The sequence below is a fragment of the Falco cherrug genome, chromosome W, assembly GCF_023634085.1.
Source record: "Falco cherrug isolate bFalChe1 chromosome W, bFalChe1.pri, whole genome shotgun sequence".
NCBI classification, from domain to species: Eukaryota; Metazoa; Chordata; class Aves; order Falconiformes; family Falconidae; genus Falco; species Falco cherrug.
Window position 1 is genome coordinate 4,255,040 of NC_073719.1, and position 23,942 is coordinate 4,278,981.

General features: G+C 39.4%; 2 protein-coding genes across 2 annotated transcripts; both read left to right on the forward strand.

Moving 5' to 3' along the window:
* The first annotated feature begins 1,717 nt into the window (after positions 1-1,717).
* Positions 1,718-14,997, forward strand: LOC129734614 (peptidylprolyl isomerase domain and WD repeat-containing protein 1-like). The gene is made up of 5 exons (XM_055698247.1): positions 1,718-1,783; positions 4,664-4,765; positions 7,720-7,901; positions 10,131-10,212; positions 11,950-14,997. Exons 1-5 carry the CDS (start codon positions 1,718-1,720, stop codon positions 12,202-12,204), a joined length of 687 nt encoding a protein of 228 aa, XP_055554222.1. The 3' UTR covers positions 12,205-14,997.
* Positions 14,998-16,963: 1,966 nt separating this feature from the next.
* LOC129734615 (uncharacterized) lies at positions 16,964-22,504 on the forward strand. The gene is given in 2 exon segments (XM_055698249.1): positions 16,964-17,873; positions 18,198-22,504. Coding segments are annotated over 2 exon segments (4,734 nt in total). The 3' UTR covers positions 22,022-22,504.
* The last annotated feature ends 1,438 nt before the right edge of the window (positions 22,505-23,942 follow it).

Genomic DNA, 23,942 nt, shown 5'->3' on the forward strand with positions numbered 1-23,942 from the left:
AAAAATTCACCGTGAGGAAGACATCTGACTTCATCCCTGCACAACCACTGGTGGACCCCAACGACCAAAAGGCGCAAGCGCAACAGGGGTGGAGTTATTTAAATCATTTCAAGGAATATTGTAAATAGTTATGAGAAAATAATGAATATGTATATGGCTGATGCAACCTTGATGGTATAAGTAGATCATATTTGAACTCGTTTGACAAGCCTCTGACTAGACTCACGCGCCCAGCGCCGTGGTTTTTGCTCTTTGACTTTGCCTCACAATAAAGAATTCCAAACCGGCCTTTAGTGGGTCAGGTATTTATAACAGGCAGCATCTGTATGGGTGAAAGCAGAGTTTGAGTGGCTTTAGTCTACCAAGAATCTAGAGGTCTGAGCACAAAGCCACGGTGGAAACTCCTTTTATTATGTTTGCACAAATTCTAGCATATTCTTGACTAAAGTGGGAGTAAGCTATTCAAGGGTAATTAAGGGACAACAGAAGCTAGATGCACCTTTACGGGAAAAAAAATCATTATTTTTCTTCTTATTCTGTTTAGTCCTTGAATTTGACCATGTTTATCTTGAAAAGCTACCATGTCCTTCAATGTATGAATGCAGTTACATGCACAGAGATGTCATTACACATGTAGCATGTACTGTATTTTCCACACACACATTGTATCTCATTGTCAGAGATGTATTTTTATATATGCAAGGAAGTTTTCATTGTAGAAGTTCAGTAATGGAAAGTTATTATGTCCAGAGGTGGTATTTAAATTTTTTTTGAAAACTAAGTGCAGAGGAAAGGGCGTATTGATAAGCAATATAAAAATTGTTTAAATAGACTAAAAGGGGTTCTTAAAATCCTTATTGCAGTGTGTGATATTTACAGTAATAAGAGAAACTGTGTCTGAACAAAATATGATTCAGCAGAACTGCACAGATTGAGGAGATAGCTTTCTTCTCTTTAGATATATAGATATATATGTATGTCAAAAAAGGTAGAGAAACCGGTTTAGACCTCTGTAGGTTTTTTCCCTGTGGAATATTGAAGTGAAGGATGTCCCTTTCCTGTGTCTTAATAGTATGTTTACTTTTTTTAATAGGTGATATTGAGAGTATTGCTGTTAGTTCAGAGGGGGCATTATTATGTTCAGTTTGAGATGACAAAGCAATGAAGGTGTTTGTTTGATGTAGTCAACTTTGATACGATCAACATGCTGGAACAGGTAAATTACTTAGTTCTTGAAAATGTTTGTTTAGGATTATAAATGAGGGTTATTTTGCATAAGAGGTAAGTAAATACCTTGTTTTATTTGAGGCTTTTTTCCCCCCTAATCAGATGAAGCTGAGTAAGTTGCATTGTCCAAAATGCATCCAGTGGTGTAAGAGTCGGTCCAAAGAGAATGATATTGTCTCAACATTGCCAACAGAGACCTGGAGATGGAATGTGGTCCTCATGGACACCAAAACGCAAAGACCCTGGGAAGGAGAACTACATGGTACAAGGAGTACTATGCCGTTCCCTGTTACCTGGGACTGAAAGGAACAACTACAATAAGCCCGCATAACCGCTGTCCAGAAGATGGATCATAACCACTGTCATAGCAGCGAACCAGAAAAACTTAAACTTCAGGTGAACTTTCTTCATTATAATACAAAACCACACCTCTTGGTCTGAAGCTACCCGCCTCTAAGGCAAACCACACCTCGGGCACTCCTCTTTGGACATGCGTGGTAACCTTGCTCGAGAAGGTGGAGACTGGCAACAATCCATGGGCCAGAGGAGGAGCAAGGTGTGTTGCTTGGTATAAAAGATGGCTCCTTAGCAACCGAACTTTGGAGATCTTCCCCACCAAGGATCACGATGATTGGAACGACCAGCGGGACGCTGCCTGGACCTGGGACCATAGGGGTGCCTTGGACCCATGGTGGTAGCTATAATCCTCTTTTTCTTTTTCTTTCTTCTTACTTTACCTTTCTTCGCTTCCTATCACTCTATCTATCGCATGCCGCTTTACAGGCAAACAATAAAGTTGCGCTGTTTGATCAAAGCATAACCCCTTGGCGTGGTTGCCTTGATTTTTTGCGCTTTGAGATCATAGTAAACGAACCATCACGAGTCCACTGAGTGGACCATGACAAGTGGCTGGAGATTCCCTGACTGAATAGAAAAAATTATGACTCTGTATGCACAATACATATGAGTGGAGTAGGTCAATGCCTTTCCTCAGTGTCAAATATTATGCACAAAGTTGCGGTGTTTCTCAAAATACTTAGTTAGGCATAATATTTCTTCTATTGTTTGGCACTGAATTTAAAAATTATAGCCAAATAATAATTTCACTAGACAAAGAACTTGGCCTGTATGTATTGTCTTATTTGTTGTCATAAGGATAGCGGTTTTCTTCTGTTGGAAAGAACATTTTTTTCCTTAGCCTTGCTATTGTAGGATTTTGTAGCTAAATAATCTGGGAGAAATAGGAATGGATATTTTTGGAATTATAACAATACCAGAGGAAAACAAGCCCCACGCTGTTACAAGAGTGAGTTTGGAGAGTAGGAGGATCAATGAATGCTATACCAAGATTGGTAGAAATACTTATGTTTCCACAAGCCTTTTAAAATTGTAAAACATTTATTCCACACAGTAGGCTATTTGTTGGTTAATTTTCAAACTGATTAAAAGTATAAACAAAACAAAACAAAAACCCCCACGCTTTTCAGAATGCCTATAAAAATGCTTATGTTAGCTGCTTTGTTGGTTATAGTTTTAGTGACATCCTCCAGATAATGCCCATAGGAATTGATTCCCTCTTGGCTGTGTGCTGTGGAAAAATTCTGATTAGCCTTAGTCTTTTGTTTTGCTGTTTTTTTCTACTTGGCAGCCCTGTATTGTCACTACAAAATTGGTAAAATTATAGGATGAAATAAAATTCATCTAATATTAAAAAACCCACTTAATTTGACATTACAATAGAAGGTGCATTTTTCCCTGTTTGAGGATTCAGGAAAAAACTGAGGTAGAATTTAAATCCATTTTGCTTCAGGGATGCCCTGAATACTACCTACAACAATTGTCTATATGTCCTCTGATTTATCTTTGAATAGGTGGGTGGGTTTTTTCAACCTTAATAATCTAGACCATCCTCTCCCCATATTTTTTTTCCAGAGATGATTTGGTTTGACCTGGAGTGAACTCTTTAATGAGGAAAAGTATACAGCTGTAATATAAGCATTGTCCCGAATAGCCTTATAAAAATTAATGGTTTTTGTTCTATCTTTTGCATTACTGTTTATTGAACAGATAGTTTCTGTTGACCTGCCTGAGAGTTTTTTCATGGCTGTTTGCTTGGGCTTGCAATGATTAATGTAGAATCGTAAGTTGTGTATGATCCTTTCAGCTCACATTATCTTGTGTTGCTTGCTTTGATAGGTATATGCAAATAATGTTGCATGGTTGATTAGCTTTGTCTCAAATTCTTCAGATTCTTTCAGTTTTAATTAATCTATACAGTGTGACTATCTGCAAATCCCTATGCTTTATGCTTCCATCAATGATCTGTAGAAGGGTGGCTATTTCTACAGAAACTTTGGATAATGATGCATAGATCAGTGGAACATCTTATTTATTTATTTGATCATATTCTTTCTAGGGAACCTGAGACAAAGTTCTGGTTATATTTCTCTGTTTGAGAATCTTTACCAGACAGGCATTGAAAATCCAAATTATTAGTCTGTCATCTGTCAGTCTCTCAGTATCTGTTAGTTTGATTTGTGAAAGGATACTAAATGCGAGTTTCCTATGGAGACTACTGTTTCTTTGTGGTCTGTCATTTAGTTTTCAAGTTCTGGTTCTCAGAATCTTTGGTTACAGACTTTTTTAAAAACAGACATAACTTCTCTTATCGACCATATCTCTGGCTTGTTTTATTTGTAGAGTATGTTTTTGCTAGCAGCAAATGGGTTCCTTCTTAAATGTATTCAGAACGCTTATTGAATATGGGGTGATTGTCTTAATTTTACTTGCATCTTTAATAATTTTTTTTTTTTTGCAAGACCTAGTTGTATTTTTCTGTAAGTATATGGCAAAGGTGTGGTTGTCTTCATCTTCACTGAACCATTAACTATTTAACGGGTAGAAGAGAAATGCTATTGAGTCACAGAAGTTGAGTAGTAATCTTTAATGCCATTGGTGCTATTTAGCTGGATTTCCATCCTTATTCTTTTTTTATATCCACTTTTTCTTGCCTCTGCTTTCTGTCACAGCCTCTTTATGAAACAATATGGGAGCAACAAAAATTGTTGTACATCTACTGATTTGTGTTGCTTGGAAAAGCTTGGTTATAACACTGTTGAATTTTAGCCAAGACAGATAATAGCAAGACTAGTACACAAAGTTAAAAATTTGCTTCTGATATTTGATTTCAGGTTTATAATGTAACTATTCTTATCTAAGTAAAACCTGTTCTTATTTCTTTTTTTTTCTTCTTCTTTTCACTCTTTGTTGCAGCTACTACCCTGGCCAATGTGAATGGGTATATTGCCCTGGAGATGCCATATCTTCTGTTGCAACATTTGAGAAGAACACAGGAAAAATATTTGTATATGATGAATGAGGAAATAACCAGCCTCTTCATGTTTTTTATAAACTCCATATATTCTCTCTTTTTCAGATACAATTAAGCCCTGCCTACAAAGTAGTAGTGTCTTCTGCTAAATCTGGAATGATTGAGTACTGGACTGGTACTTCTCATGAATATAAATTTCCCAAGAATGTGAAGTGGGAGTATAAATCAGATATTGATCTATATGAATTTGCTAAATGCAAGGCTTACCCATCCAGTATAAATTTTCCTTTTTTTATTTTTTTTTTAATTTTTTTTTTTATGGGGAAGGTCATTAAAGTCTTTGATAAATCTCTGAGTGTGACTTTGGTCTTGCTTCTCTTTTTCTCTACTTATTTGAATTTATTCACTAGCATATTCATCTACATTATCATCTGTTTCTAAAGCTGAGCTTTATTGCTATATTTTTCTTGCAGAAAAGGTTTTACATGTTTTCTTCTTTGCTGCTTGTATTGCTTTGCCCCAAAATTAATTCTTACTAATTTATGTTAGTTATGCAGTTAAAACCAAGTTGTTGATTTTCATCTGTGTGTTCGTACTGCTAGATTCTTTTTAACTAGAAAGCAATTAGGGAAAACGCCCATTTCCAATAACATAATAATGAAAAGAATTAAATTTGTAATCTTCTAAGAACTTTTAGACAGTTACACACTTTTCTTTCTTTGCTTGAGCCTACTACTGCAACATGCCTATTAGGTCATTAAAATAAACTATTATTTGTATTTATTTTAATTCTTCAGATGAGTTTGAGTGGAGTAGTCTCACTTGATTTCTGTATTTTCTAAGCATGTGAATTGATGTTTTGCTGGGTCAAAAGTTTGAAATATGTTTATATAATAGTGACTGGTTTTTTTCTTTAGATGAGGCAGCAACTACCAGACATGGAGTCTGGCTGATGCATGGCAGCTGAGCATGAGCTGGAGAAAGTGGACACAGTAAGATTAATTAATATAATTTTTGATGAAACTGGACGCTTCATTCTCTATGGGACAGTGTTGGGCATTAAGGTCATAAATGTAGAGACTAACAGATAAGTTCCAGTGAGATATATGGGGATAAATATATTTGTTTCAAAGTCTATATTCAGTTAAATTTACAGTATATTTAAAACTTGATATGACTGTGGGTGTCTCTAATATTTTTTGTTGTTATTTAGAAGCCTTAAATTAGACTGTAGATAAGATGTTCCCATGCTTATTAATGAGTCATTGCAGTTTAAAGCTTAGTAAAATGAGGAGAAAATATGGCAAGCATATTTGTATTAAAAATGTGTCATTGATTCATCTCTGGCTAACTGGATGTAATAACAAAGTAAATGTGGATCACATGGTTGGGATTTTATTGGGTAGGAGGCTGACTAGTAAATTATGTAGCAAGTCTGAATAGAGAAGCATTATAAAACCAATTAGTAAAAATTATTTTGAGAGGCTTTTGGAATTTTGCTTTGAGTCTCTTGCAGTCAGAAAGGAGACATTCTCTGACTGAGCAGCTAACAGTAGTTCCAACTTTTTACATCTTGTAATTCAGATATATTCATATCTTGGGAAAACAAGAGAACATCAGAGTGATGCAACTAGCTTTGTTCCAAGAAGTAGCAAAGAAACATTGTGCTGTAATCACTATAGAGATGAAGGCATCTGAAAGCCCTGTTCTCCAAAATATCCAGGCAGATGACAGTAATTTGCATGGCTTTTTAAAAAAATAGATTTTACATGTTGTATGTGGTTTCTCTTTAAGTAACTCCATTTTTGTATTGATGTTTTTTCTGTATTATTTTTTAATTTCCTCCTTGGGCATTTCCAGCTTTTTGTCTTGTTTGCAAATGCAACTTTTCCAGAGGCATCCCTTTAAATTGCAAGTATTTTCTAGAATGTTTAGCTTGAACAAGCATAAATTGACTAGGAATAGCTTTGTAGTCTTTATTTTTTTCACTGTTGCTCAAGCAGTTAAAAAAACTTGGTATATTTTTGGCTAAATTATAGTTCTCTGAGAAGGATATAGGCTTTTGTTCTAGATTAAGAATCTTAAAGAAGAAAAAAAACAACCAACAAAAAAACCCAAACCCTAAGCAGATCTTATACTGTTAAAGAAACAATAATTAACTGTATGTATAAAATATATAATAAAAATAATTAAATTTGGAGTAGCATCAGGACTCAGTAGAACTAAGTGCATTATGGGTAAGCAATAGACAGGAGTCTTCTTCCTACTCACAATTTAGATTTTAGATGAGATGCAATGAATAAGCCAAAGAGACAAGTAATTCTGGAGTAGCTATTAGTTGATATGGGATGTAATCACCATGGAGGTTAGAGGTCAGTCTGTCTGTTGTTACTTGTGCTTGAATTTGAATGTGTTTTCAGTTGGAGCAAGATAGTACACTTTCTAAACCTTTGTGTGGTTAGTATATAATGGAATATACCATTTTGAACAATTTGACAAGTAAGGAAGAAAAGTTAGACAAACTCTAGAAACATTACTCACTGTTAGAGAAAACATGACTATATGGCAAATGAACGCATGCAGAAAATTAGTGATTGTCTTGATACATAAGTGTACTCACTTATGTGGATGCTTGTGTACTCTGATATTTATTGTATGGCTTCCTCCTTTAAGTAGTACTATAAAAATTTAATTTCTGAGATTTCTCCTGTTTTTAGTTAAATTTGCTTTTTTTTCTATAGTTTTTTATTAATGCAATATTGGAATAAGAGGATTTAGTTTGACTTTGCAGTGAAATCAAAAGTTTTGTGATGAAACCTGCCCATTTTTTCTGAATTGAATGCACTGACATTCTCCACTCCTTTTTAAAGAAAATATGCTGAATTACTGTGGGCTTTCTGTTGAAAAGGGGAAAAAGTTTAGAAGATAACAGAGATTATAAAAAGTTAATTGGATTCACATGCAATTGCATTGCAATTTGTGACTGGAAATGCTGATAACACACAACACTGAAATCCAAGGATACTATCTATGAATTCTCTGCCCACATTTCAAATCTAGTGGGTGTTTAGCAGGTTGAATAATCACACTGATGTCTCAGGCATGGAGCAGTATGTAATACAAGGAAAAAAGAAAACCAATTACCTTCTTTTGTTCTTCAGTTTGTATCTTCTGGTTCACATTTAGTGAAGAGTGCAGATTCTGACAGAGATGTATTTAATGAGAAACCTTCTAAAGAAGAGGTCATGGCAGCTACTCAGGCAGAAGGGCCCAAAAGAGTTTCAGACGGTGCCATCATCCACAGAAGCATGGGAGATATTAATATCAAACTTTTTCCTGTTGAGTATGTACCTGGTAGCTTTTCTGTTATTCTGTTTTTCTTTCCTCCTATGTTTTTTTTGGTGGCAGTATCCAAGATTTACGTTCCAAGCAAGGAATAGTTCTTCCCCTTTTTCTAATGTCCTTGTTTCCTGACAGTTTCTTAATGTATCAAGCTAGGAATGTAACTATTGACAAACACAAATAGAGTAAAAATAGGTCTAAGTAACAGTAGGGACACAGTTTTGGTTTTTTTAATTATTTTGGGTTTTTTTCTAAAATTATTGCTTCAGGGGGCTTATTCTTTTCTTAACTTTTGATCTTTCTCTAAATTGTAAATGTGGATAGGTCATGATGCTCTTCTGTGTAAGCTACATATTATTGTAAAGCAATGCTGTTGGATTCCATCTTGAAAGAGAATGATGTTGGCCGCAGCAGTAGTAGATTTGGGAGTAGATCTGTGTAAGCCAGAGGAGTAGTAGAGCTTGCAACTTCCAAATGTGGCCATCATGCTACATTTTATGTTATTGCAGCCCCTTCAAGACCAATGTAAAATTTATACCAGTGTATAACATTTAGTACTGTGTATATCCAAAAACAGGTATATAATTGAAAAGTTTTATGCATGACTATTGGTAAAGTTCTTGTATCAGTATCTCTCCTTTGTGATGTTACTAAATGCAAAGATTTTGTTGTGAGACAGTAGATTTATATATTATTGCTATACATTGAAACTTGAACCATTTAAGTGCAGTCCATGTTTCTTCAAAAACAAGTTCATGTTTTCTCAGAAACACAGGCAAAGCAACACAACCTCAATTCTACCCTGTAGGGCTGCTAGTCTTTCATTGCTCTCTTCACCAATGTCTCTTTGCATCAAGCCCTAGTTCCTGGAATTCATAACGGTAATATGTAGGTTGCAGTAATGGTACAGCCCTTACCAGTGAGTGACAGGCCAAGCTACATTATTTCTGACATATATATATACTTTTTTTTTTAATTCTCATGCCAGCGTGCCAGTATATTTGCATGCATGGTATTGCTAGGTATTGCTAGGTGCTGCACTGCAATGTTTTGTATGCAATTTTAAATTAAATACAATATTAATAGTCTTGGTTATTGTTAGGTTTGTCCTTTCTTGTTCTAGTATTTCCTCCCAGCTGAGCTTTGAAATGAAAATCTCTAAAATGAATGTGATGAAAAATTAGAGCATAGAGGATGTGGCTTTGTATGCCCTTTAAAACTTTGGCCATATGCTTATGGAGTAAAGTTGTGAATGACTACTTTTATACTGCTCAGCAGGAACTGGGATTATAATCTTGTCTGTTCCATTAGTTATGCCATTGGTGCTCTATTTCATGAGATACTTTAGAATATCACTAAACCCAAGCTAATGTTCCTTGCCACAGCTAAAGTAACTGTAGCTATGGACTCTGGCTATTTTCTAGTTTTCTGGGAAAATGTGTGTGACTGCATAAACCTGTCTATGTAGATCTACTCTGGCTACTAATCCATTTTCTAAAACCAGTGGAAAAGAAATCACAAAGAATTTTCACTCTGGTAGCAAATCTCTCAGAAGTAAAATAAAATAAAAAAAAATAGAATCAAGTCACAAACATAAATGGGTTGTTTGGTTTGGTTGGGTGTTTTTCCCTTTTCATTCTATCAATGGTAATATTCTACCTCTTCACCCTGATTCCAAACAATGTTTGTCAGTAGTTTCAGAAGAGGATAATTGACTCTGCTGACTGCAAAATTGTTCTATAATTTAAAATATTGTATTTTTAGTATTTTACTTCTTGTATGCAGCACTGGATATCTTACATATATAGCTTAATAGAATTATAGAGGTAAAAGAATGAACACCTTTCTGGTTATGGAGCATAGATTCCTTAATTGGTTTTGTAAATATACAATATGTAATTAAAAAGCTGGAGAAGGAACATTTAATCACTGGTGCCTTGAGCTAGGCTTTGAGGAAATAGATTTGGATCCTGACCCTGTTGCTCCCTAACCTTGTTGCTCCCTTCCTGTGTAATCATGCAACTTAGTACTCCTCTCAAGATATTACTTCCAGCTCAGTTTGAGGAGATGGGGGTTTGGTTTTTTCCTTATTTGATGAAAGCCCTTTTTACAGTGTGCTGAAAAATTTCTCAGTACAACAGGATCTGAGTCTCAACTAAAATCTTTATGGTCTTGATACAATACAACTAAATATTTATTGTAGCCTGAATTTTCTGTTACATGATTTTAGGTGCCCCAAAACAGTGGAAAACTTGTGTGTGCACAGCAGAAATTATTATTACAATGGACACACATTTCATTATATCATCAAGGTAACTTGTAAAAAAAGTTAATTTCTTTGTTGGTTTAAATAATGTACCTTTTTGGTCAGTCCTCTCTTAACCCTTTACATTTACCTTTTGCACAAAGGATTTCTGGAATGGCTTCTGAGTTCCCTGTAAAGTCTGAACAGCTCTGAGGTTCTAAAGAACTTTATCACTTAATGAAGTTGTTGTCGGTTGCAGGACAACTATTAAGGTGGAAGAGATCTGAAAATTAAGAGAAAGATTAATTTGGCAATCCTAATTGAATTAGGACTTCATTTCATGTCAGAATGGCATTTCATGTGAGGCTTCTTATTTCTGTTCTACCAGAATCAAGTTGATACAGCCTAAGTGTTTGCAGAAGGTACAGATAGTCAGGTTTCTGTCCTTCACTAGCAGGAACAGTGAGTAATCTCTTTTTACAAGTACTTGATTTTCACTTAAGGAAGCCTCAAATGCTTTGTCCCTTATGTAAAGAACAGATATATTGAAAATTGCCTTAAACATTGCTTGGCGCACAAATTCAAGTGGAACTGGTGCAAAAAGCAGTTCTGCTCAGATTGGAGAGGAACTGAAACGAGCTGTTGCAGCAAAGTGAGCTGCTGTTGCCTAACTTGGTAACCACAAGGTGGTACAGGATGGAATGGCTTTAGGTCTCACAAAGGTGAGATCTAGCTAGCACTTCCTGGAAGAAACTGCTGTGGTAACATAAGGCAACTGCAGAAGAATGGCTGCAGAAGCATGGCTTTAGAATCTCTGAAGATCTGCACAATCCAGGCCTGGTATTAGAATAGGCCTGTAATCAGAATTGTACTGAAGTTGCTGTGCTGAAGTTAACAAGAAAGGTAGCCTTGAGCTATTCTTGAATCCTGAGACCAAGTAATTATGTTGTGCCAACAGGCCGTGGCTCTAACAAGATACAGCTGCTGGGAAAGCAGGTGCAGGGCCAAGAAAGATAGGGAGCGGTATGGGAATATAGGGAGTAACAAACTACAAGGCTGAAGCATAGCAACACAATTAGCTACATGGATAGAATGCTTATTTTAGTCATGATAATTAGGGGTGTGAGAACCGCGCGCGTTTAGAGACTACTAACCAATTATATTTCTGCTTTACGAATATGCATGTGTATCGGTTCTATATAAGTGGCAACTACTCATGTGCACAGCAGGGGTTGCCTAAACCCCTCACGACCACTGATGAGGACCCCCTGCGACCACTGCTCACACGTTGAGCTTCCGTCAGTGAAAGCTCAGGTGGGACCCCCACCACCAAGACAGCCAGGGTGAAGAGGACCAATTGGATGCTGCTGGATCCACAGATCCATGGGTGGTGATATCTCTCTTCTCTCTCTCTCTTCCTCTCCTCTCTCTCTTTTTATTGAATAGTGACCAGATCTAAGCAACAATGTGTGGCATGGGACTTGCTTATCCAGTTAAAGTAATTGCCGTTGAGCTATCATATCTATGTCTTGTATTTTGTATTAATAAATCATAAAACTGGTTGGCTGGCGTTGTTTCACCTTAATTCAGTCCAAGGGTATCACGAACTTGGACGTTGGTCCCAAGGGGAGGGAGGTCGTCCTAAACGACTCCTTTCTGGTCGCAACACCTTAACTTATCCACAGCATTTTAACATATTTTGTTGAAAGGTATGATGTAAGTTTGAAAAAAAGGTCACTTGGCATAAAACATTTTTGTGTATTTATTTTATGTGATGCTGTAATAACATTTAATTTCTATGCAGGGTTTCATGATTCAGACTGGTGATCCAACCAGTACAGGAATGGGAGGTGAAAGTATTTGGGGAAGAGAATTTGAGGATGAGTTTCATTCAACTTCATTGAACAAATGGGGGTTGCGGTCAGTTCATCACACGTTGTCTCTGCTGCTCCTTCCTCCTCATGCTCTTCCTGTTTCAGCATGGAACCCCTCCCACAGGAGACAGTCCTTCACAAGCTTCACAAATATGGGTCCTTCCCACAGGGTGCAGTTCTTGTAACTGCTGGAGAAGTTTGCGTCCTTTCCACATGGTGCAGTCCTTCAGGAACAGACTTCTCCAGCGTGTCCCTCCCACGGGGGTCACAGGTCCTGCCATGAGCCTGCTCCAGCATGGGCTCCTCTCTCCACAGGGTCACAGCCTCCTTTGGGCATCCACCTGCTTCAGCATGGGGTCCTCCACAGGCTGCAGGTTGATATCTGCTCTACCATGGACCTCCATGGGCTACAGGGGGACAGTCTGCCTCACTGTTGCAGATTGTCTTAAAGTTTTACTGAATCTTTCTATATTTTGTGTTTATTTGTGAAACAGTTAACTATAGGAACATCTTGATTTTAAGAAGCCAGCCTCTACATTAGCATTATGTTAACACTTATTAACTAATGATGTATAGGTTGTTGTGCTACTTGTCATTTGAGTCTGTGTTACTTGAAGTTCTTATTCTATAGACCATAACCAGAGCACCTGGGTTCTGTTGTGTATAGGATGAGTTATGGGACAGCTTGGCAAGGCCAATATCCAGCTGTCCCACTTGGCAACAAAACTTACTTTTAAGGTGTCCTGAAGTTAACTACCTTCACTATAATACTAAAGAACACATCCACAGGTCAAGAAGACCCTTGCCCAGGTGAAGACCCTTCCTCTGCGCAAGCATAGTAACAGAAGAGGATGACACAGCAAATATTATATGTAAATTACTAACCAATAATTGTAACTGGGAGTGTATGACCTTGTAATTTTTGTGCATAAATGTAACAGTGAATTCTGCATAGGTGCGCTTGATTTGTGGAGATACCACTGAGCACCCAGTGCTTCAATAAATGAGTACCTGCTTATCTACTTCGTGTAGATGGGTTTTTCCTTCCCCACCTAACATCACCATGTTCTTCACCACGAGCTACAGAGAAATCTCTGCTCTGGTGTAGAGGAATGAAGCTGGGTTAATTAACATTGATAATATACAGCTGTGGGTTGGCTTCAGGGGCAGCAGGTTGGCCAATGTAGATAAGGTGCAGGTGTGGCTGGTTCTGTTAAGTGGTTGAGAGCCAATGAAGAGAGGGCAGCCGAGAAAGAAGCAGAGAGGGAATGTGTGCTTTAGATGAGGCAAGATGAGGAGAAGGCAGTAGAGGGACTGGCATGAAGAGTATGCTGGTATGAGATGGTAAAAGACTTTGTTGCAGCTTGATAGTTTGGAGAGTGCTGCGACATAAAACTAATGCATTCCACCCTTTGTCCCTAAAAATCATGTGTTTAAGGATTATATTTAAAATATGCATGTGGCCCAGTCTACAATCTTCACAAACTTTGCTTACATCAACAAAAAACTCCCCATGCCAAAATCAAAATCTCTCTACCCCTTGTCCCTTCACAATAATTACAACTGAAATTCCCCAGAATTATTCCTCTCACTAGCAATGTTTGGTCCGTGTTTTGCCAGTTACCTCTCCCAATTACTATCCTTATCTGAAATTCCTCACCCTCGAATTGGGTGACAAAAAGAACTGTGCTGGGTTGACCTTGGCTGCCCACCAAGCTGCTCTATCACTCTCCCTCCTTAGCAAGACAGGGCAGAGGGGGAGAAAATAAGATGAAAAAAAGCCTCAGGGGTCAAGATAAAGACATTTCAATAAAGAAAAGCAAAGAAAAACAAAAAAAAAATATTCTGTACTTCTCATCAGCAGGCAATGTCCAGCCATTTCCTGGCAAGTAAGGCCTCAGCACAAGTAGCAGTTGCTTCAGAAGACAAATATTCTAAAAAAGACTGCCCCCCCCCTTACATTTTATTGCAAAACAGACATCGTGTTGTATTGTTTTCCCGTAAGAGGGTTCATTACCTGGTGTGCAGCACCAGTTCACACACAAAGTCGAGGTATTCCTTATTTCCTAATTCTAGTTTGTGCAAAGTAGGGAGCTAAGTGGTGACCCACAAATGCCTAGCTCCCCAATTGTCTAAACTTTGCACTATTTATACAGTTTAGCATACAAAGACATCAGTCTTCACTGGTTACAAGTCAACCAACTACTTCATTACTTAGTACTCAGTTTCCCATTTGTCAAATAATTCTCTCACTTCTCGTTGATTAGTCTGCATGCTCAGTCTCAACTGCTCTTGGGTCTGGGGGAATTTTTGAGTCGGTGGTCAATGAGTCAGTTGACGAGATCTCCCCCTGCCGGAATTAGCTTTCCCCTAGTTTTGCTGAGCTCATTGCTTGTGGTAAGCTTCCTATCAGCTCATCTATCTTGTGGGGGTGTTTCCTTTGTGAAGTTCCTTTCTAAACAAAAGGATTTCTTGGTGCTTAAGGAAGCACTTAGCAGGACTTACAAAGTGCTTGTAACCTGAATTAACCCTTAACAACACATTCGCTCCAACTGTCTCAAAGTCAAACCACCAATACCACATTCAATTCCATCAACCACTCAATATCATATGGTATAGAATATCCCTTTGGTCACTTTGGGTCAGCTGTCCTGGCTATGTCTCCTCTCAAGATCTTGCCCACCCCCAGCCTACTGGCCTTTGGGGGTGAGGGGGAGAATGTTGGAGAGACAGCCTTGATGCTGTGGGAGCACTGCTCAGCAGTAGCCAAAACATTGGTGTGTTATCACCACCTTTCTAGCTACCAATACAAAGCACAGCACTATGAGGGCTGCTATGGGGAAAATTAGCTCCATCGCAGCCAGACCCAATACAATCATCCATCTACCATAATTTTGAAACTTAATAAGTTATATTAGTGCCTACATTAAGATTGCTAATTGGGCATACTATATGAATATGACTTTGAATTAAATAGTACTCAGGATAGCACTTAGAAATTCAACTGTGAAAATATCATGAAATAGATAGAAACAGCATTTCTGTGAACTATTACCCTTTAGAACAAACTGATATGGAGAAATAGTGTGAAATGGGGACAATGGACATCGATTGCGATATGTCTGCTCAAGGAATGTGGGTATGGTGACTGGTCATGGGTGCGGTGTCTGGTCACATAGGCACACAGCTTTGAGGAGACACCTACCCTTCTTCCTCTAACAAAGGGGCTATTTAAAAAAGAATGAGAAAAGGATGAGAGATATTCCAATGATATCTAGAGGGAGGGAGTGCTAAGTCTTCTTGCTGGAGAAGATCAGATGGTCACAAGAACATGAATCACCTACAAACCTGCAAGACCACCACATTCCAGGCAAAGGACTGATAAGCTAATTAACATACGAAGCGAGAGTAAGCGAGAGTAAGCGGGTTTAGGTAACGAATATGTATAGGCGTTAATTGAATATTCATTTGTTTTATTGTATAAATGTGAGATGGTTCGTCACTTCGGGCATGCACGCTTGTGGAGGAGCGATCCCCCGTGCATCTGCGCGCAATAAACATACCTACTTTATAACTTTTGAGTATAGAGTTTAATTCCGCACGTCAGTTTGGCGAGCCAGGCAGGAGGATTTCTGCTCGGCTGAGGGACCAGCTGCGGAGCAGACGCTCCTAGGCGCGCCCCGGGAGATTTCCTCGGAGGAGCCTCCTCTTCTCAGCTGTTCACCCGGGAGCAGAAGAGAAACCCCTGGATCCACGGATAAAACGGTATGTTTAGAAACGGGGCGGCTGGTGAGACGCACGGAGACGTCCGGCGCGCAGCGTAGTCCCCAGGAGGAAAGGTACCTTGGGAGGGGGTTTGCTGACCAAGGGGTGGCCGCTAGCGATCTTGAGGGCAGATCGAGCAAACCCGAGGTTACTGCCATTCCTAAAAGCCCGGAGGCCTCGTGACAGAAAGCGGGGGGCGGGACGGAATAAGGCGGAATTTCATAGTAACAAGAGGGACCTCATAGCAAAAGTAAAAGGGAAACTTTTGCGTCGGGGGAAAAAAAAAAAAAAAAAAAAGAAAAAGAAAAAAGGGGGAAGCTAAAAACTTCCTTTAGGTTGTCTTAAGAATTGGGGAATTCCTAGGACGTAACAACTGAAATAGCGCTCTGTTTCTTGTTTGTTCTATGTGTTGTCTTGTTACATGTTCAAAACTTGGAGTTATGAAATGTATGTTGAAAAATAATAATATTCTGGTAATTCTAGGCAAATAGTGGAAAACTTAACACTCTGCTTAAGACCAGGAAAAATTTGGCTTTTTGTTTGTTGTTTGTTTTTTGGCAATTGTTCATTGAAATGCATACTTTGTGAACTGTCAGTGTTCCTAAAAGTTGTACATAAGTGCACGGTACCGTATAACATACTGCTTGTGTGACTGAGGGCTGCCCAGAGAGTGTGAATGGTGTGATTGAGATGCACATTTTGATTTTCCGTGTATAGCTTAATTATTTTGACTGAGTGTGAGTGCAAGAGTGCTTGAGACACGCGTTTGAGTGCAAAACGAGTAAGGAGCTCTATCCGTGTTTCCGACCTTGGGTGGCTAAGGCGGCCGGAGAAAAACAAAGTAATTAAAATTGCGAAATGGGAAATGGAAGAAGTGAAAAATCACCCTTGGGCTGTATATTAAAACATTGGAGGGATATTGTAGGACAGGGTGGTACCGAAAATAGAAGGAAATTGGTTAAATATTGTAATCAGTGGTGGCCTTTGTATAAATTGGAGAGTGATGCAAAATGGCCTCAGGAGGGAGGAACGTTAGATTATAACACTCTCCTGCAATTAATGTTGTTTCTGAGAAGAGAGGGAAAATGGGACGAAGTATCGTATGCAGACATGTTCTTCGTCCTCCAGGACAAACCTGAGTGGCAAAAGGACTGTGGATTAGTACCCCCTCAGGATCCTATGGTACTAGCACAAGAAAGAGGGGATAGGAGGGAGCGTAAAGGAAGGTTGAAAAGATGTTGCTCAGCATGTAGTATTGGACAAAGGTGTATCAAATTAAACGGAGAACAAGAGCCCGAATTAAATGATTTATTCAATCCACCTTATAGAGTGGAGAGACAAGGTTCGGCCGGGGCTCCCAGTCCACCCCCAGGCAAACAAGAAGAAGAAATCCCACAAGTTATTTCTAAAGAAAGCCAAACACCCGCTCCCACACAAGGAAACACAAAACCCGCCATTACGGCTCCAAATAGTCCGGTGTCTTCACGCACCAGACAGAAGTCTATCTTACAGGCATCCCTCCGAGAAGCCGTAAATCTGGACGGAGGAACAATGAAAATAAAAATTCCGTTCACGGGCGCTGATCTGAGAGAATGGAAAGAGGTTGCCCGAGAATACCGTAAAGATCCGATAAAGACGGCACAAAATTTTAAATTTCTAATAAAACAGCACAATCCTGACTGGAGTGATATACAATTATTATTAGATTGTTTGACTGAAACTGAAAAGCAACTAGTCATAAAAACAGCGGGGGATCTCGCAAAGGAACACTATAATATAAAGGGAGATAATTATAGAGAATGGTTTCCTTTGTTGGACCCGGAATGGGACCCAAACCGCACCGCTGAAATGAAAAGATTACAGGCATACCAGGAATGGATATTCAGAGGAATGGAGAAAGCGATTCCTAGAACAATAAATTGGGCAGCGTTATACGAGGTTAGACAGGGTCCCTCTGAAACACCTTCAGAATTCTTAGACAGAATAAGAGATGTGATGCGCTGGCACACATCTCTGGACTCAAATTCAGAGGTAGGCGCACAGCAAGTAATATCCCTCTTTTTGGGACAATCACAGGGGGATATTAGGCGCAAGTTGCAAAAATTGAGACCTCCTGAAAATAGAGACTTGGAAAAATTAGTAGAGGAAGCATGGTGAATATTTAGTAATCGAGAAGAAGGTTACAAGTAGGACCAAAAGAAAATATTAGCAGTAGTAAGAGAGAATGAGAATCGGAAATCTAAAGTTAAATCAATGCGTGGGCTGACACCCCTGGGTAGGAATCAGTGTGCAATATGCAAAAGGACAGGACACTGGAAAAACGAATGCCCTGAACACCGACACCAAGAAAACACTAAATGGCGCAATGATCAAGGGAAAACAATAGCTCACATAGAAGAAGAAAATTGACTAGCCGAGCCATTAGTAAAAATAAAATTAGGAGAAGAACAGGAGGCGGTGGAATTTTTAATAGACACGGGAGCTACCTATTCGGTTTTGAACCAAGCTTTAATGCCTTTGGGAAATGATTATGTTTCAGTAAAAGGTGCAACTGGCCAAACTGAAAAGGCTTATTTTTGTAAATCTTTAAAATATAAGTTGGGAAAACAGACAGGGATACATAAATTCCTATTTATGCCAAATTCCCCAAAGGCCCTTCTTGGTAGGGACTTATTAGAACAATTAGAGGCAACAATCAAATTTTAAAAAGGGGAAGTTACTCCGGAGGTAAATGATCATCAATACATACAGGTTATGAGCCTATCTTTGGCCAGTACTCCTATAAAAAGGGAAATTGATACCAGAATTATTGATCAGGTATATCCCGGAGCATGGGCAATTGACATACCGGGACGTGCCAAGAATGCATCACCCGTAATAGTAAAACTAAAGGAAGGGCAGAGTGCGGTAAGAATTAAACAACACTCACTGAAAAGGGAAGATAGGGAAGGAATTTGTCCAAACATAGAGCGATTCATAGAACTGAAACTACTAAAAGAATGTGAGTCAGAATTTAACACACCTATCCTCCCAGTGAAAAAACCTGATGGGTCCTATAGGATAGTTCAAGACTTAAGGGCCATTAACAAAATAACAGAGGATCTGTATCCTGTAGTAGCTAACCCCTATACCTTACTAACCACCCTGACACCTGACCTAGCTTGGTTCACAGTTTTAGATTTAAAAGATGCCTTCTTTTGCCTCCCTCTCCATGAAGCCAGCCAAAGAATTTTTGCTTTTGAATGGGAAAATCCCAAAAGCGGTTGAAAGACCCAGCTCACATGGACGGTGTTGCCGCAGGGGTTTAAAAATAGCCCCACAATTTTTGGAAACCAATTAGCAAAGGATTTGGAGTTATGGGAACCACCGTCAGGAGAAGGGAAAGTGTTACAATATGTAGACGATCTTCTTATTGCAACCAGAACCGAAGAATCTTGTATTATTTGGACTGTGAGTCTGATGAACTTTCTGGGACTACAAGGATATCAGGTTTCTAAGAAGAAGGCACAGGTGGTGTTACAACAGGTCACATACCTAGGGTATGAGATCAGTGCCGGACAACGGGTCCTAGGGAAGGCCTGAAAAGAAGCCATATACCAAACCCCCCGACCACGAACTGTAAAGGAACTGCAGACATTCCTGGGAATGACAGGATGGTGCCAGCTTTGGATATGTGATTATGGCTTGCTTGTTAAACCATTATATTCCCTGATAGCAGCTAATCAGAAGGATCTACAGTGGGATGCTGAATCAGACAGAGCTTTCCATGAACTGAAGAAAGCCTTGATGTCGGCACCAGCACTAGGACTTCCTGATGTGAGTAAGCCATTTTTCCTATTTTCCCATGAGATACAGGGAATGGCATTAGGAATATTGGCACAAGATTTGGGACCATACAGACAGGCAGTGGCATACTTCTCTAAACAGCTGGATGCCACTGCAAAAGGATGGCCTGGTTGCCTGAGAGCAGTAGCAGCTGTCATCCTAAACATCCAGGAGGCCCGGAAGTTTACCCTGGGCCAGAAAATGACTGTCTTAGTATCTCACACAGTGTCTGCAGTCCTTGAAACAAAAGGGGGGCATTGGCTCTCCCCACAGAGATTCCTAAAATACCAGGCCATGATGGTAGAACAAGATGATGTTGAGATCGTGACTACAAACATCGTCAATCCGGCCTCATTTCTCAATGGGAATGTTGGAGAATCAGTTGATCATGACTGTCTAGAAACAATCGAAGCCACTTTTTCTAGTCGGACAGATCTCAAGGATGTTCCTATTAATGGAGCTGAACATTGGTTCACGGATGGGAGCAGCTATATGCTGAATGGAAAGCGACATTCCGGATATGCTGTTACAACGTCTGAAGAAGTGATAGAATCGGGACCGCTACCAGCTGACACTTCGGCACAAAAGGCTGAAATCATAGCCCTTACTCGAGCTCTGGAGAAAGCTTGGGGAAAACCTATAAATATTTGGACTGATTCTAAATATGCCTTTGGAGTGGTACATGCTCATGGAGCAATATGGAAAGAAAGGGGACTGTTAAACTCCCAAGGAAAAATCATCAAACATGCGGAAGAAATTTTGAAACTCCTAAATGCGGTCCAGCTTCCTGAAAGGGTGGCAATTATGCACATTAAGGCACACCAGAAAGTGAGCACAGAATTGGAAAGAGGAAACGAACTGGCGGACAGGGAAGCAAAACAGGCAGCCAGAAAAGCAATCAAGGTGGAGGGTGCGCTAATACCCGACGGACAAATATCTCTAGAAGGTAAACCAGACTATACAAAAGAAGATCGCAAACTGATTTCTGACCTAGAGGGATCATATAATGAGGAAGGGTGGGCTATAGCCACACATGGGAGAATAGTGATTCCTTCCTACATGGTATGGTCAGTAGTACGGGAAGAACATAGAAAAAGGCACTGGGGGGCAGAAGCTCTATATAAGGATCTCACTAAAAACATAATAGAACGAAATTTGTATACTACTATTAGACAAGTAACCCAACAATGTGACCTTTGTCTCCAGACTAATCCTAAGATTACCAAGGGGCCAAAGTTGGGAAAAATTGGGAGAGGAAATGTTCCAGGGCAACATTGGCAGATCGATTTCTCGGAACTTCCTAGAAAAGGGGGGTATCGATATTTATTGGTACTAACAGATAAGATTACCAAGGGGCCAAAGTTGGGAAAAATTGGGAGAGGAAATGTTCCAGGGCAACATTGGCAGATCGATTTCTCGGAACTTCCTAGAAAAGGGGGGTATCGATATTTATTGGTACTAACAGATACCTTTTCAGGTTGGCCAGAAGCCTTCCCGTGCAGAACTGCTAAAGCCCGGGAAGTGACCAAAATACTACTCCAAGAGATAATACCTAGGTTTGGAGTCCCAGCGGTAATGTCCTCGGATAGAGGACCACATTTTGTGTCCAGAATAGTACAACAGATCAGCCACCATCTAGGAATAAATTGGCAATTACATACCCCATACCGACCACAATCGAGTGGCCAGGTGGAAAAGATGAATCATCTAATCAAACAACAGATTGTCAAGTTAGGTCAAGAAACAAATCTAACTTGGCCCCAGTCTTTGCCATTAGCTCTTACACGAATTCGAACTAGACCAAGAGCAAAAGAGGGGCTTAGCCCATTTGAAATTTTATATGGACGACCCTATGGGGTACAAAAGGGGACGTCTTCACAGATTGGTGAAGAAACAATGACTTCCTATATGGTGGCACTAAACAAACAATTAATAAGAATTGAGAAGCATGTGATGGGAACACGCAGTAGGGGTCTGGATGGACCTGTTCACGATATACAACCAGGGGACTATGTATACGTTAAGTGTTTTACAGATAAAACCCTGGAACCACAGTGGAACGGACCTTTTCAAGTCCTACTCACCACCTACACTGCAATCAAGGTTGAGGGACAGAATTCTTGGATTCACCATACCCGGATTAAGAAAGCCCCTGCAACTTTGTGGAAAGTAACCCCAGATAAAAAAGAACTGCAACTCAAATTTACTCGGACAAATGGGAACAATGTGGGTGACAAGCAAGTGAACCTGAGCGGTTGCGGATCCACCATATGGGAAGGGCACCACAACAAACAATATAGAACAAAAGAGTCTGAGACTGAGCCAGTGGCCAGTCTTGCCCAACTTGTTATCAGTAAGCCCCAACTCAAACAAAGATATTTTGATCAAAACAGATTTTATATGTATATATGAGGAACGTTTAGATTCTTAAAATGATCGATAGTGGGTTTAAACCATTTGTGGTTTTTTGTACCCTCTCTCTTGCCTACAACCAAGAGCCTGATAACTGGCCTTGGAATCATGCCCAGAAAAAACACACTGGGATAATGGGAAAGGTGGACTCAAAGACAAAACTAGCTATGGTGTTTTTTTCTGAAAATGAGGTATACCAAAGGAATCAATGGGACCGGGAGGATGTGGACAAAGTTGACCGATTATGGGGAAAATTAGGAGATAGGATAAAAGTAGGGTGTCAAACATATAATGAAAAGGATAACACCAAGATTTTGGGAGACACCCTGATTAATGTCAGAAAGGTAGATAAGGAATTTACCCTTCTAAATACAACCATGTGCTTTAATTCACGGGAATGTTGGCACAATTTTACCTTAACCGAGCCCATCTTTATAATATGCCTAGGAAAGGAATCCCCAAGAACAGCTCTGACTTATAAGATCAAAATAAATTAACTAAACCAAGTCCAAAAATTTATACAATTGGACCATATGTAATCAGAAATACAGGTCAGCAACAAATGTTGTTTAACCCAGAATGGTCTCTTAAAAGAATAGAGTTACAGATACAAGTCAATGTTTCTGATGTTAAGCCATCTTGTTCCCCCTTCTTACGGACCTCTTATGAGGGATGGACAACTTGGTTAAGAAAAAGGGGAAATATTTATCGAAACAGAATAGTGAGAGATGTAACTGGAATGTTGGGAACAGGACTCAGAGTATTAAATTCCATAGACTCAGAGGTGATAATGAATAAACTAGCCGCCACCACGGCCGATCTATCAAAACTACAACAACCACTAAAATCTTCATTATTAGCATTAGGGGCACACCAATGGTTGATATCGAAGGTACTCCCCAGGTGGGAACAAATAAACATGGAAGATCATCAACTCATCACTAAGGCGTTAGGTGGTTTACAGGACGACGTCGCCCTGGCTCTAAGTTGTATCCAAGCCCAAATGTGGATGCAATCAATAGCTGCATCCATAATAAGAGAAGGAGAGGAAGGCATATTTCCTACGGAAATTCGAAAGATGGTTTGGGACAATGCTACGGAGGTAGAAAGAAAACTCCAGTCATGGTGGAGTATGGTGAACTTTACCTACGACCCCAACACACACACCATCACAGCTTTTGTATTAACCATACATAATGCAGTAATAATTACCATACACCCCATTGTAGCCCTTGGAATTAACCATAATGGGGTGTTCCTATATCCTTTTGAACATAGAACATGGGCCAGAAAGACAGGCAATAAGTGGCAAACAGTAGATTTAGAATCTTGTATTATGCGAGAACAGCAGGGCTTCCTCTGTGAAAGCAATACTATAATGGCTCAGGATACTTGTTTAGATACAGATCAGAAAATATGTCATTTCGAGGCCCGACCAAATGCAAACTTGAAAACAGTAATTATATATGCAGGGAAGGGATGTGCGTGTTTGAGAATTAAGTGTAACACAATAACCGTAGATGGGGAGGTAAAGGAGACTGCACAATATTCAAATTACTGTATCTGTAATTTTACTACTATCACAGGATGCGATTTTAGTTACTCAGCCCCAGTAGTGTCTCATCAATTCTTAAAATCCAGTTTTACCCTATCACAGATGATAATTCCTACCCCCATAGGACTAAATATAAGTAGTATAAAAGAACTATTAAAACATGCAGATTTACAACGTATACTGGAAGAAACCAAGGAAAAGGGACACAAAACTCTTCTTATGATCCATCATGATGTAGAGGGGATCAAGAAAGTTTTAAAAAAGGTAGAACAGGATGGAAACCATAAGTGGTGGGATACTCTCTTTGGCTGGTCACCTTCTGCAACAGGAATTCTTAACACTATGGCACACCCCATTGTGATCTTA

Excerpts from the sequence above, each read along its gene's own strand:
- LOC129734614 (XM_055698247.1), top strand. The coding sequence starts at position 1,718 with ATGCGTGGTAACCTTGCTCGAGAAGGTGGAGACTGGCAACAATCCATG. Across the intron at positions 4,766-7,719 it reads AATATAAATTTCCCAAGAAT|TTTGTATCTTCTGGTTCACA; the intron begins GTGAAGTGGGAG and ends TTTGTTCTTCAG. Across the intron at positions 10,213-11,949 it reads CATTTCATTATATCATCAAG|GGTTTCATGATTCAGACTGG; the intron begins GTAACTTGTAAA and ends ATTTCTATGCAG.